General features: G+C 45.9%; 1 protein-coding gene across 1 annotated transcript in view; it reads right to left on the bottom strand.

Moving 5' to 3' along the window:
• Positions 1–1495: 1495 nt before the first annotated feature.
• LOC107114978 (membrane-spanning 4-domains subfamily A member 8-like) overlaps positions 1496–14236 on the bottom strand; it is a 48223-nt gene continuing 35482 nt past the window's right edge. Inside the window, exon 7 of the mRNA XM_015416584.1 lies at positions 1496–1564. Coding sequence (XP_015272070.1) covers positions 1496–1564 — 69 coding nt within the window. The remainder of the gene's footprint in view (positions 1565–14236) is intronic.

Below are 14236 nucleotides of genomic sequence, written 5' to 3' on the forward strand. Positions count from 1 at the left end.
CTCTTTGTTTCCTCTCTTTCCCCCCCCCCCCGTCCTGCCTCTGAGGATCTTGAGGAGGCACACAAGGCTCCCCCCTCCGCTGCCCCATGCCCATCACCACCAACAACCCTGCAAGGTGGGCTAGGCTGAGCGACTGGCCCCGGGCGACAGGGCCCTAACTCAGGAAGGGGAGGCATGAACCTGGTTCTCCCAGACCCTCTCACCCCCCCCCCAGTTCTTATCCCTCCTGCGTTTCCCACAGAAACTGGTGCTGAAAGGGGGGCCTTACAGAGAGGCTGTTTCCAAAATCTTTGGGTGCTTTTTGTCGTCCTGCAACCTCTTTTCCCTCAGGGGCTGAGAACTGGTGGGAGGGAGAAGGGAGAGGCGGTCACCACCCCCCACTTGCTCCAACACTCATGATACCACCCAGGTCTGTGGCTGTTCATGCATGCAGGGGTGACAGGGGTGCCCCTTTCCCCCTTCCCTTCTCCACTCTCCTCCGAGGCTGGGACATCTCTCCCTGCAGAGCAGCATGCACAAGGCAGCCCAGCTGCCTCCCCATCCACACACCGGCCCCCCTCCTCCCCCTCCTCTCTCCCCTGCCGGCCCCATCCCTGTGCCAGCAGACCACTGTTCCACACGCCCACTCTCGCCAGTCCCCTCGTGGTTGCCATTGGGTGCAGTGGCGGCAGCACCAGACGCTCAGCTCCACCCTCTCCTCTTGCAGTGGCTTCACCCATCCTCTCTGAGCTGCAGTTGGAGGAGGAGGGAGGGGGGAAAACCACACCTCCTCTTTCTCTGCCTTCACTGCCATTCCCCCCACATTACTTTACCTCAGTCCTGCCCCCTAGCAACTTCCTATCTCTTGACAGCTTTGACCAGACACACCTTACTGTGTGTGCCCACTCCCCCACCCCCCTGGAGTAGCCTCCTGCCTTTCCTCCCTCGCACCAGTTGCCCATGGGCCGGATAAGATCCCTGGATGGGCCAGTTCCAGCCTTTGGGCCATATGTTTGACACCCCTGCTTTAGAACAACTATAACCTTCAAAGCTAAGGAGCCTGCCTTATATTTAACATCTACTAGGGCATCTACTAGGACATGTACATAGAGGGGTACTGAGGAATTGCATTTTACCCTGTTCTTTTGAATCCCTTGTTGGATCTGGTGTTGTGCTGAAAGTATACTTGTGGACATTTTGTTTTTAATAAATGTTTTATAACTTCTAATGCTGGTAGCAGCTCTCTGAACCACCTTACTCCTCCATTTTAGGCATGGCACTTTAAAAACAAGTGCGGGGGGGCAGTCAGTTGGTAAAATGCTCCTCCCTAAGCTGTATACACGACAATAAGCTGCCCCCACGGTAACCAGACACTGGATAGCAGGAGACACAGAAGCGAGGTCTCAGAACAGGGCAAGGAAGCGGGGAGTCCTGGCCTTCGCAGTGGGCAACTCCTACAAAGGCCAGGTGGTGGCAGTGGTTGAACGGGGGTGGGGAGCCCCTCCAGGTGAGTGGCCTATGTCAGGTGGAGCCCTTGGGCATCCACTGGAGCCCAGATGCCTTGGAGGGCAGTGAGGGACAGGGCCTGCAGGTCAGAACAGGACTGTTCCGTCACATGTACATGGAGCATTCCTCATTTACACAGCAGAGAACAGGGGGCCTCATGAATAGCAAGAAAGTGCCATTTCCCGTATTATAAAGCACACGATGGAAGACACTGCTATGTAAGGATTCATTCATTTATTTGAGCATTTGTATCCTGCTTTCCCCAAAGGGTTTACGACTAAAGAACGCCATGATATCCATAAACCAGCAAACACGAACAAAGCAGCAAGCCGTGTCTTGGGCTGGTCCTGGACCTGGACTCACATGCTGCCTCTTCCAAAGGCCTGGGCCTCAAACTAATCGGCTTCCGCTCACTCCCAAGGAGAGGGTGTGTGTGTGTCAAACTTCTGGCCCTGTCTAAGCTGAGCAAGAGGGGGGGGGACCCAAATACTCAGCCAGGTGGTATCGCTGGTTAGGATGTACCTCTGCTCTTTCCCTCCCTGCAGCCCACGCGACAAACTTCTAACTTCCTTTTGCTCTACTACGTGCAGATCCACAGGTGACTGTAGGAATTTTTGAAAGGTTTCTGTTTGAAAAGCTGCACAATATTTTGGCTGTGATTCATTGTGTGATTATTAAAGATGTGCATTTTTTTTTAATTTTCAAGATATAATTAATTTTTCCACCTCCAGAAGCAACAGTGTCCAGCCTATTCCTTTTTTAATTTACAGACTTCAGCCAGGTTCCTGGGGCTTTGTGCATTTCCCCTTAACTGCATTTCCCTGTGATGTCTGACTGCTGTCAGGTAACTTCAACAGTGCTGGATGGAACACTGTGATAAAGCCACAACCTCATTCGTGGTCTGTTTATGAAGTGCACAAAATGTGTGGTCAGATAATGTTTCACTCTACAGACATCATCTTGCTTGGATTACAGGAAGATCAAAGCAGACAATATGCTCAAAGACAGGCTCTCAGAGGGGCTGGGTCTGTGTGGGCTTTGTTGTAAATGGTTGTGTGCAGCCCTAATTTGGACCACAGCTACAGCACGGGGGAATGTTTAACTCTCCCCTACACAACCCATTCTTCCTATGTCCAGCCCCCCCCCCCCCCGCTACTCTGCCTTATTGGGAAATGTACAGCTTCCAAGGTTGCCTTTTTTAAAAAAAAGTTCAGAAAGGGCCACAGGTACTTCATGTGTTTACTCACTGATGTCCCCAGAGACCCATGCTCAAGGATGCCAGAGGTAAGAGGATAAAACCCCAAACAGGAGCAGCACCATCTTCCAAAGCAATTCAGGAGAAGCAACAATTATTGCGACAACTTTTGAGTATTAGCATAGCACCAACATAGCTGCTTTGTACAATACTGCTGCACCAGGAGCAACCAGCACTGTCAAAGGCTGTGGTGTGGGGTACAGAGGAATGGTAGCGAATGGCCATGCTAGGGGTGGGAGAGGGGAAGACCACACCATCACCCTAATGTCGTGCAACCAGCCACTCTCTCTCAACCTAACCTACCTCACAGAGCCTTTTTGAAAATAACACAGGAGAGAGAACCATGCGTGTTTCCCTGTGCTCCTTAGAAGAAGGACAGGACTAAAATGCTAGCAATACATGTAACAAATAAACGTGTCTCCCTAAACATTTTACCAACTTACAGGGTACAAGCAGTGACTTCCCTCAATCTAAAGTGAGAGGGATACTTGCACTGTACAGTCAGAGTTGTTCAGACCACATGGTGTTACTGAGAATGCACTAATCTAAAAACCACTTTCCCACATGCAAACAGACTTATTTCTTCCCTAGGATTCTTCTTAAATGCCGTGTCATATTTAAACCTCTCAACAGTGTTTCACTGTATTTACTTGCACTTGTGTTCCAAACTGGTTCTCTGTATTACAGTAAAAATTAAATATAAACCAAGGTGTTCTTAAAAAACTGATAACAAATTAAGAACCACAATTCAGCTATAATACAACCAGAATAAGAATTTTTAGACAGGTTTAAATTAGTACCTTTGTTTCTTTTTCAATTTGTCATGGACCATTGATTTCTGTTGCAAGCAGAATAAAATTTAATGTGAGAAACTAAAAAACAACTTGGGAGGTGTGATGTGAAGAGAAAGATTTTTTTTGCCTTTGGGGGTTTGAACTGAGCAAAACCTTCACGTTGAGTTTTAAAAAGTTTTTTCCTCACTTGGCAGAGAACAGGCGGTGTGTGTGTGTGTGGGAGAGAGTCAATTCAAGTGCTTTCCGGTCTCACCTCAACCACCATTTTAGAAATGCTAATCGGTCTAGTGAGAGACAAAGGGATGTTCAAGCTAGGGTTGCCAGGTCTCCCCCCCACACACACACACCCATGGGGGATCCCCTGGTTTCCAGTGCTCCCCCCTTGGTGCCAGGCAGGTGGCCAGTGGGGGAGAGTTACCGCCCTAAATGTGATGTGCCTACATCACCCAGAAGTGATGGTGACACTGGGGGTGGTGGTGGTGGTGATGCTCTGGTTTTTGGACAAAACTCTATTTTAGAATTAGCTTCAATTCTGCCCAAAAACCAGAGCATTGCCCCCGATGTCACCGACGTGCTTCTTCCCTCCCTCCCCTCTCCCAGAGCGTCCTGGTAAGCCCCCCCCCCCGCTGGCTTCTCATTTGGACCTGGCAGCCCCAGTTCAAGCTTCCTGTCCCCATCTAGAAAGGTGACATCGTGCAGGGAACAGAATCTGGAGGTTTACATTGTTAGAAGTGTTTCTTCCTGGAGACTTCAGGAAGGACTTCTTTGACACTCCCCCCCCCCCACAAGGGTGGGCAAACAGAAATGATAAAACTACTTGGTATGAACAGGAGGGTCTATTTTGTGCTGATCCCCTTGAGGCAAGCGGAGCTCTCACCTGGGGTCTGCTGAAGGTGGCCACTGCCACGTGGAGGACTGCAGCCCTGAAGAGAGGCTTCGAGGTAATGCAAACCCTCTGGGACCACCGTAGCACTTCTTTTTGCCATATAGGCCTCCACTGTTTTGGACACATTATGTTCAAAGGCGCACCTGGAGAAGAGGAGGGGCACTCCATTGGCAAGTGGCTATTCCCGCAGCAGTGGTGGCACAAGTTATCCCCAGGTAACCAGTTGCTGGGCAGGTAGGTATACCACGGGTCTCTAGAATAGCAGTACAAGGAAGGGAAGCTGGGAGCCCTGGCCATCACCATAGGCAGTTCCTACAATGGCCAGGTGATGGCAGTAGTTGAGTAGACAGAGGGAGAGAAAAGCCCTTTTGAGTGTTGGGACAACCGGGTGGGTGACACATGCCAGGAGGAGACCTTGGATGGCCACTGGTGCCCAGATGCCTAGAAAGGCAGGATGGAACAGGGCTGGCAGGTCTGATTGGGGCTGTTATGCCACACCCTGGAACCATCAATAGTCCACTGGGCCTTTTTGAAAGGCATTTAGCAGGTACACACTGGTACTGCAGCATCACAGAAGAGAAGAAGAAGAAGAGATTGGATTTACCTTCACTACCCAAAGGTGTCTCAGAGCGGCTCACAATCTCCTTCCCTTCCCCTCCCCACAACAGACACCCTGTGAGGTGGGTGGGGCTGAGAGAGCTCTTGACAGAAACTGCTATTTTTCAAGGACAGCTGTGCCAGAGCTTGTGACTGACCCAAGGTCATCCAGCCAGGTGCATGTGGAGGAGTGGGGAATCAAACCCGATTCTCACAGATTAGAGTCCGTGCACTTAACCACTACACCAAACTTAACCAGTGTCCAAGTTGGAATGAATGCAACTAATTTCACCTGCAAATCACAGTTGTCTAGATAAGTTCCAACTTACTTCACCTGTAGAGGGAACAATGTGTCCTCTGAAGCCTTCTTAGTAACAGTGAGCCATTAGTGAGTCTCTGGTCTGGTCACTTTAGAAATCAATGCATCACTGTGGGGGAGGGGGATCTATAGTCCATTTCAGGAGGCAATAGCCAGACTTCTTTGAAAAACCATTGCATGACTCTGCTGACTGTGGTTACCTTAGTTCAGTACCAAGGTTGCATTTATTTATTTAAACATCATTTATACCCAATCTTATCTCTCTAATGGGAACTCACAGTGGCTTACAACATTCTCCATTTTATTCTCACAATAGCCTAGTAAGGTAGGTTAGGATGACAGTGAGTGGCTGGCCCAAGTCACCAGCGAGCCTCTGCAGCAGAGTAGGGATTCAAACTTTGGTCTCTCAGATCCAAGTCCCACATGCTGGCTTGTGGAGCAAGGTTTCCAAAACTGTAATACAATTCAAATCCAGGTGCCTGGAAGTGATACAGTGCCCTTAAATGGATTACCTTAATCCATTTCAATTTGTGTTCTGGTTGAATTTTGAAATCCAGACTGCTTTGATCACCCTATTAAATAATTTTAACTAATTCCATCTTACTTCACCTGTAGAGGGAACAATGCGTCCTCTGAAGCCTTCTTAGTATTGAATTGTGAATTGAGTAATGGATGTAATCAATGTTCCTCCGCATAAATATAAATAAATCAATTGGGGGGGCATTCTTTCTTCTTCTTCTTCTTCTTCTTCTTCTTCTTCTTCTTCTGCTTCCAAGTAATATCTGTGCATGTGACTCAGCAAACATCTTGTTGGAAGACAGATTCCATCCTATGTGTGAGAAAAGGAGGAATGCCTCTTGCGGAATCTCAATACTTTTATTTATTAACTAGGCCTGTTGTGGGAAGAAATACGACGAGCTCTAGAAAGAGGCTCCAGGTGAGTGTCCCGGCTGTGGCTGGTGGGGCAGCAGAGGGAAGGGGAAAACGGAGGGAGGCAAGCCATGTTTATTTCCTTATGCTTAGCTATAAGGCAGGGCTGTCTCAAGTCATTTTACTGCCCCAGGTGGATAGTATGGGAGGAGAGCCACATGATAATAGATATGGTTCCCTCCACTCCTGACTTGTGTTGACTTGGGGCTATGCAGTGGCAGCTAAGGTAGAAAAGCACCACTTCCTGTGCCATGTCTTCTGGGTTCCAAGGGTCTGGAAAGTGGTTCTGTAGCCAGTTATAGGGTTCCCAACTCTGGGTTGGGAAATACCTGTAGATTTGAGGGGTAGAGCCTGGGGAGGGAAGGGTTTGGGGTGGGGAGGGACCTCAGTAGGGTATAATGCCATAGAGTCCACTGGTCAAAGCAGGCATTTTCTCCAGGAGAGCTGATCTTGGAGATCTCCAGGTGCTGCCTGGAGGTTGGCAATACTAAGGGGAGGGCCAGGTTTGTTGAAGAACTTCAGTGAGGTATAATGCCACAGAGCTCACCCTCCAAAGCAACCATTTTCTCCATGGGGACTGATCTCTGTAGTCTGTAGTAATTCAGAGAGATGTCCAGGCCTTCCCTTTCCCCCCAACCCCTTTCAATTCCAAATCTGCTTCCTGTTTAAAGTGTTCCTGTTAAACACTTTAACTGATTAACAGTTTAACTGACTTCCTGCTAATGCCCCATGGCCTCTTGGGACTCCCAACTTGAGAGTTGTAGTTCTAGTTTCCTTTGCTATGTTTGCAATAAGGCCAGCTGAGAACTACAACTCCCAAGGTGCAATGCGTCAAAAGTGGGGGTGTAAGAATGGAGGAGCAGGTAGGACAGGCCAATAGGACACCAAGGCAGCTTCCCCAGTGGCCAGTGGGAGAGTAGGTGATTCATCGCCAGCCTGGCTTGCCTTTTATATATTTGTTGTTGTTGTTCAGTTGCACAGTCGAGTCCAACTCTTCACGACCCCATGAACCAGATCCCGCCAGACCCTCCTGTCTTCCGTCGTCCTCTGAAATTTGCTCAATTTCATGGTCATTGCACTTTTGGACTTTTATATATATATATAGGATAAATAAAGAGGGAGAGCAAAAGATTACAATATAACATAAAATACATAAAACAAAAATTATTTTAAAATTTGTTTTTCCAAAACATTGCAAATAATATATATTTGATGGCATAATTAACTTTCTTATGACAATAAACTTGTTCCAAAGGAAGGCTGGATTCCAGCATACTTTTCTGCTAATAGAAGAAACTTCCATCAACGGAAAAAGCTTTGATCTTCCCTATATGCTGTTGCATTAAAAAAAGTATAGACATCACCCTGAGAACAAAGTCCATATGGTCAAAGCAATGGTATTCCCAGTAGTGATTTATGGCTGTGAAAGTTGGACCATAAGGAAGGCCGAGTGCTGAAGAACAGATTCTTTTGAACTATGGTGCTGGAGAATATTCTTGAGAGCTCCTTGGACTGCAAGGAGACCAAGTCAGTCAATCCTAAAATAAATCAATCCTGACTGTTCCCTGGAAGGCCAGAGACTGAAGCTGAAGCTTTGGCCACCAAATGAGAAGGGAGCACTCATTGGAGAAAACCCTGATGCTGGGAAAGACTGAAGGTAAAAGAAGAAGGGGATGGCAATGGATGAGATGGTTAGACTGTGTTATTGATGCAATGAACATGAAATTAAGCAAACTCCAGAGGACAGTGGAAGACAGGAGGGCCTGGCGTGATGTGGTCCATGGGGTCACAAAGAGTCGGACTCAACTGTGCGACTGAACAACAACAACATGCTGTTGCTGCTGGGGGGCAGGAGCAAACTAAGGAGCAAGCAGGAGTTGGGGGGGTCACTGAAAATCACTCCTCCTTTTACTGATAGGAAGTTTCATTGGGACTCATCAACAAGTGGTACTCTTTATTTTCATTACTCGGGAATTAAGGAGGAGCTTCAGCTGTCCCTCCCAAATAAAAAAATACAGACTTTAGTGGCTGCCAAAAGATTTTAAAATCAGTGGTGTCTGTATTTTTTACAATGTCTAACAAATTACTAGGGATGTGCATGAACTGGCTAAAGTTTGTGATGAATTTTGACTGGTTCGTGCTTTGTGAGAAGTTTGTGACAGGCCAACTGGCACAAACCTTCCACAATCTTTCAAGCAGTTTGTGGAGGTTCCTCCCAGTTTGAGAATGGATACATTTCCAGACAGACTGTCTCCGCTCAAATAAAATGTTTACCAAACCACAAAGCAACAGGGTGGGAGGCAGAAGTCTCCAGCCTTAGAACACCATTGTCAGTTTCAAACTAGTCATGTCATTTTCAAAAGGTATCCCCCCCACCTTTGCCCAGGTTCCCTTGTGTTAATTTCCCATTTTCTTGCACAGAGATTGCAAAATCCTACCCCCCTTGCTTGGATTTGTAACTCTGTGCTTTGAGATCAGTCCTTTTAAACTTGCGATGCCAGTGGCACTGGGTTCTGCTGGGCACTCTGTACATTGTACTGGTTCTGCTGGGCTTGCAAAAATGAACCCCTTGCTTGGATTGTGATTGAGCTGCCATTGCCACATTGACACTGGGTTCTGCTGGGCACTAGTATATTGCACTGGTTCTGCTGGGCTTTCACTACCATCACCACTTCGATTGTGATTCTGTGCGTGGTATCAGTCCTGTTGAGCTGGCACTGCCACATTGACATTGGGTTCTGCTAGGCACTAATACATTGCACTGGTTCTACAGGGCATGCAACTCCCCTTGCTTGGAGTGTGATTCTGTGCTGAGCTGGCATTGCCACAATTGCACCGGGCTCTGCTGGGCACTAGTACATTGCATTGGTTCTGCTAGGCTTGCCCCCCTACCTTCAGTTTCTACTGCAGAAATTCTGTGGTTTGACCTTAGTCCTGTTGGGTTTGCACTGCCAAAGTGCCACTGGTTCTGCTTGAACACATTGCACTGGTTCTGCTGAGGTTGCAAAAATGACCCCCCCCCTTCAGTTTCTACTGCAGAGATTCTCTGAGATGTTGATTCTGTTCTGCTCGGCTTCTATTGTCCTTGCTGGTTTGTTTGTTTGTTTGCTATTTTTTCCTCCATTGGAAACAATGGAGGATGGAGGCACCTTCTTTGGAGGGCTGTAACTTGGACCCCGTTATCCAATCCACACCAAACATGGCAGGCAGGTAGAGGAGAGTCAGCCAAAGATCCCCTGTGAGTTTGGTGTCCCTGGCATACCTGAGGGCTGTTCTACAGCATCACAAACCTCATGAACTGAAGCAGTTTAAGCCCCTAAAAGTTTGTGGTTTGTGAACCAGGCATACCACAAACCATGAACTGAACCACGTTTTCCCAGTTCATGTCCATCCCTACAAATGATATAACTGAGCATAACTGAGGAATTATATATCTCATCATCTCATAATATTTGTGTCTTAAACACTTCAATAATCTGGCACATACAGAATATATAGAAAAGAATTTCGTCCCAATGGGACCCTCAAGGGGTCCTCTGGTCAGGTGTTCCCCTGATTTCGGGGGCTCCAATCCTCCAGCCAGCTGGCCAGCAGGGAAAGCCCCACCCCTGAACAGCCCCCTCCCATGTCAGTAGTGATGTCATCATGTTGCCAATGCCGTACAGCCCCCTTGTATAAGATCTTCAAAAGAGACCATTGTAGGACTGTATATCTTGAGAAACTAACTACTTTGGAGCTGAGAAGGGCTTTTACTGCCCTAAGGTTCCATGCCATACCTTCAATGGTTTGTATTGCTGAGCCCGCTCGCGGGGTAGGGCGGGGTAGAAATACCTGAATAAATAAATAAATAAATAAATAAATATGAACTGAAGCAGTTTAGCCCCTAAAAGTTTGTGGTTTGTGAACCAGGCATACCACAAACCATGAACTGAACCACGTTTTCCCAGTTCATGTCCATCCCTACAAATGATATAACTGAGCATAACTGAGGACTTATATATCTCATCATCTCATAATATTTGTGTCTTAAATACTTCAATAATCTGGCACATACAGAATATATAGAAAAGAATTTCATCCCAATGGGACCCTCAAGGGGTCCCCTGGTCAGGTGTTCCCCTGATTTCGGGGGCTCCAATCCTCCAGCCAGCTGGCCAGCAGGGAAAGCCCCACCCCTGAACCGCCCCCTCCCATGTCAGTAGCGATGTCATCATGTTGCCAATGTTGGGGGGTGACGCTCCAGTTTTGAGGGCAAAAAACATAGAGTTTTGCTTTGCGTGTGGGGCAGAAGATCCCAACAAGGACCCGGGAGCCCCTCGCCAGATCAGAGGTTTGATCTGGCAACCCTCGGACCCTCTCCTATTCTGAAGAATGCACACAAGCAGTGTTCGCTCTAAGCTGAGTTGGTGTGAACCAGCTCACAGTTTTTTCGTCTCCAGCTCACACATTTTTTTTTTAGCTCAGGAAGGACGGCTCCAGAGCAAACTGATTTATGCAGTAGCCAAATCGCTCACTCACAACTTTAGTGCAAGTAGCTCACAAAATAGAATTTTTGCTCACAAGACTCCACAGCTTAGAGGGAGCATTGCATACAAGAGGCTGGATTAGAATATATATCCCTCAGGACTCCCTCAAGTGGCTCCCTGGTTTGCTGGGTGATCCAATCACCTGGAGTTTTGTAATAATGTATGCACTGCCCCAGTCTACACTGTAGATAATTTGGAGGAATAGGATTACCTTGCTGAACATCTTCTTCAAGTCAGTGCAAACACTGCTGTGGGGTGAAGATGGGGATTGGGAGCTATGGCTATGTCTTCCAGAGGTCCGTTTGAGATTAAGGACAACCCGCTTACCCATCTGGTCTGTGCCTTTTAAATCAGTTAAACTAACTGAATATTCTATTCAAAGTATAGTCTTTGAGAATGGATATATCTGCAAAAATGGAAAGAGTTGAGAATGTTTTACTTCTGAAATTGTTCCATTGCTAAAATTTCTGGCATGACATTCCCTATAACTTCTCGCTTTGGTTCCCAACTAAGCCTCTTTCAAGGAAAGGGAGCCACATTGCCATAGACTGGAGGAACAGGATTGGCTTCAGGAAGAACATCTTCAGCAGAAATCACACCATCTCCACTGGCAGTGTAGGGCACACAAACTATGGTCTGAAACAAAGCAAAATGATTAGCTGTCTGATGCTAGCATAGTCAAGGTGGTATTCTTCAATACCAACACCTCTTTTATCACGATCATTAAAGTAATTAACGTCACTCCCTCTATACCAGGATGTTACCAGTCTGGCTGTCATCTCACACTTGTGAAAAGTAGGCCAGTCTGTCCCATTTTTGTTGTAAATATTCCCCCCACTTTAAAAGCTGAATGACTACATATGTTGGAAAACTACACAGTAGTTAATATCAATGCCTTTGAGTACCTGATTATGCTGAAGCCATTGGAAAAATACAACAGCCCTTTGGGGAGAAATGAATTCAAATTTGTTGGAGATGAGCCAGTTTCCCCCATTCTATTCTTTCATTGTTCTGAATTCCAGTTTAATGAGGAGAATTTCTAAAATTGGAGCATGCAGCTTTCCATTCCTTCCTTGCTGTGTAATAAGCATATTTCAATTGCTAAAATGCTACAAAAAGGCAGTTTTGGTTATGGTGTAAAGCTCTACCTGCCAGGCTCTCAGTCTTTGTACCCCTGAAACATGGTCTGCTTGACCCCACTGCAACCACATCTATGGTCTCCTTGACCTGCCTGACCAGTACTTTATCTGGTACCTGCCTTTGAAAACTAGATCTTTGTCTATCAGATTGTCTGTACTTCTGGTCTTGGTTGTTTTGTTTGGAGTTCCCACAATGTCACTCTGTTAGAAGACTAGTTTGGGTGGTCCAGTTTGTCATTTTATCTTGAGCTTTGTTTTTGCATTTACCAGTAGACTCTGTGCAGGAGAATCTAAATAGTGTGTTGTTGTTTTTTTGCACAATTTTTTTTATTATTCAGGATATAACAACACGCTCAATACTATATATCATTTTCGTATACATCCTTTCTTTTTCCCCTCCCCCCCACAGTCCTGGCTTCCCACAATGCTTAAACCCTTCAGTCTTTTTGTATATCACCCTAATTTAGAATATCACATTTCTTAATCATATACTATCTTAGGTAACCTTATAGAATCCAAATAGTGTTTTGATTGGTAAAAAACATATTTCATCCTTGCCCTGGTTAATTGAACAGATAATTTTCTCCCATTAGTTGAAAAAATACTTTTGTTTCTATTTTTATGAAATTTATCCTTTTAATTTTGTAGATAAGTTGTGTTGGGGCTTATATGCATCACCTATCAAGACAGCCATGTTAGTCTGTCTGTAGCCATAGAAAAGAGCAAGAGTCCAGTAGCAACTTAAAGACTAACAAAATTTGTGGCAGAGTGTGAGCTTTCGTGAGTCACTGCTCACTTCTTCAGATACCTGAAGAAAGCTGAAGAATATCTGAAGATATCTGAAGAAATGAGTGGTGACTCACAAAAGCTCATACTCTGCCACAAATTTTGTTAGTCTTTAAGGTGCTACTGGATGCATGCATCACCTATTTTATTTATTATTACTTTAGCTGTATCCCAGTTATTCATTCAGAGTGTACTGGTAATTTCAAGAAGAAGCACTTTCATTGACAGCTTGTCATCAGTCAGCATGTACTATGTTTTATAGCCAATTAGCTATCTTTAGTGCAGGCAAATGTCAGATAAAATGTAGCACTTTAAACACAGTTCAACTGCAGAGATGTCAGGAGGACTCTCAGATTAATAGATGATGGAGGGTTTTCCCCAAAGCCCTTGTACTCAATCTTTTATCTGAGCTCCATTCACCGATATCAAACCTGCTTCATTTCCTTCATCCCATGATGGTCATGATTAGGGGGTGTGCATTCGGCTTTGCTAAACTGAACATTAGTTAAGATGAATTAGTTAAGCTGAATCAGATTCTCTCATCTGATTCGGCTGCCAATAAGATGCTCTCGAATAAAAGCCTATCTTATTTGGCTTTTATTTGGAGCGCTGAATTGGGGATGAAAGGCAATGGTCAGTTTCAGTTCTCCCTTGCCATCCCCAGGTACCCCGCAGCCGATCCTGGGAGGGAAGGCAGTTTAAACGGCCTTCCTTCCCTCAGGTTCCCCAGGCAGCCCACAAGCTGCAGGGCGCCTGGGGAAGCCAATCCTGGGAGGGAAGGCAGTTTAAACTGCCTCCCCCCTCTGCCTTCCTCCTCAGGTTCCCCAGGTCCCCTGCAAGCCACAGGGCGCCTGGGGAAGCTGATCCTGGAAGGAAAGACAGTTTAAACTGCCTAGTCATGATTCTTTTTGTAAGGAGTTTAACTGATGCACATATGTGTTCCTGTGTATTGGTAAAACATACACAAGAAACATCTTGATAACTTGTGAGCACAATCACATTAAGATTCCTTTTATTTGGAGCACTTTAATGCGTATGAGTAAAACACTGTACAAAAAGAATTGTGATACAGTCATACATATGATCCCATGATGATTGCTTTGTTGCAATGCGGATTGGAAAAGTAGAGCAGAAGATGGAAGGAACTGAATTATAGCCAATCGTGCATGACCCATGCTCTGTACCAAAGTTGGAAATAAAAAAGAGAGAGACCAGTGGAGAATTCCTAGTGCCCTGGCATCACTTTAAAAAATTAGACTGGATAATGAACAGTGCAATCCTAAAAACGCTTTCCTGGGAGTAAGCCCCACTGAAACAACCTGTGTAGGAATCTCTGTAGTCCTATTTAGTAGTCCTTGGTAGTCTTGCTTCCTTGCTCTCTTGCAACTCCAAAGTCCATGGAGATACTTAGATAAGAAGAATTTCAAAAACATCCTTACCTTTGCCAGTTATTAGCTGCCCCTTTTGATCTGTTTCCAATTGACTTTAACACTGGTTTATATTATGTGAAACTCCCCCC

Source organism: Gekko japonicus, unplaced genomic scaffold (genome assembly GCF_001447785.1).
Source record: "Gekko japonicus isolate JY-2015 unplaced genomic scaffold, Gekko_japonicus_V1.1 scaffold4038, whole genome shotgun sequence".
NCBI classification, from domain to species: Eukaryota; Metazoa; Chordata; class Lepidosauria; order Squamata; family Gekkonidae; genus Gekko; species Gekko japonicus.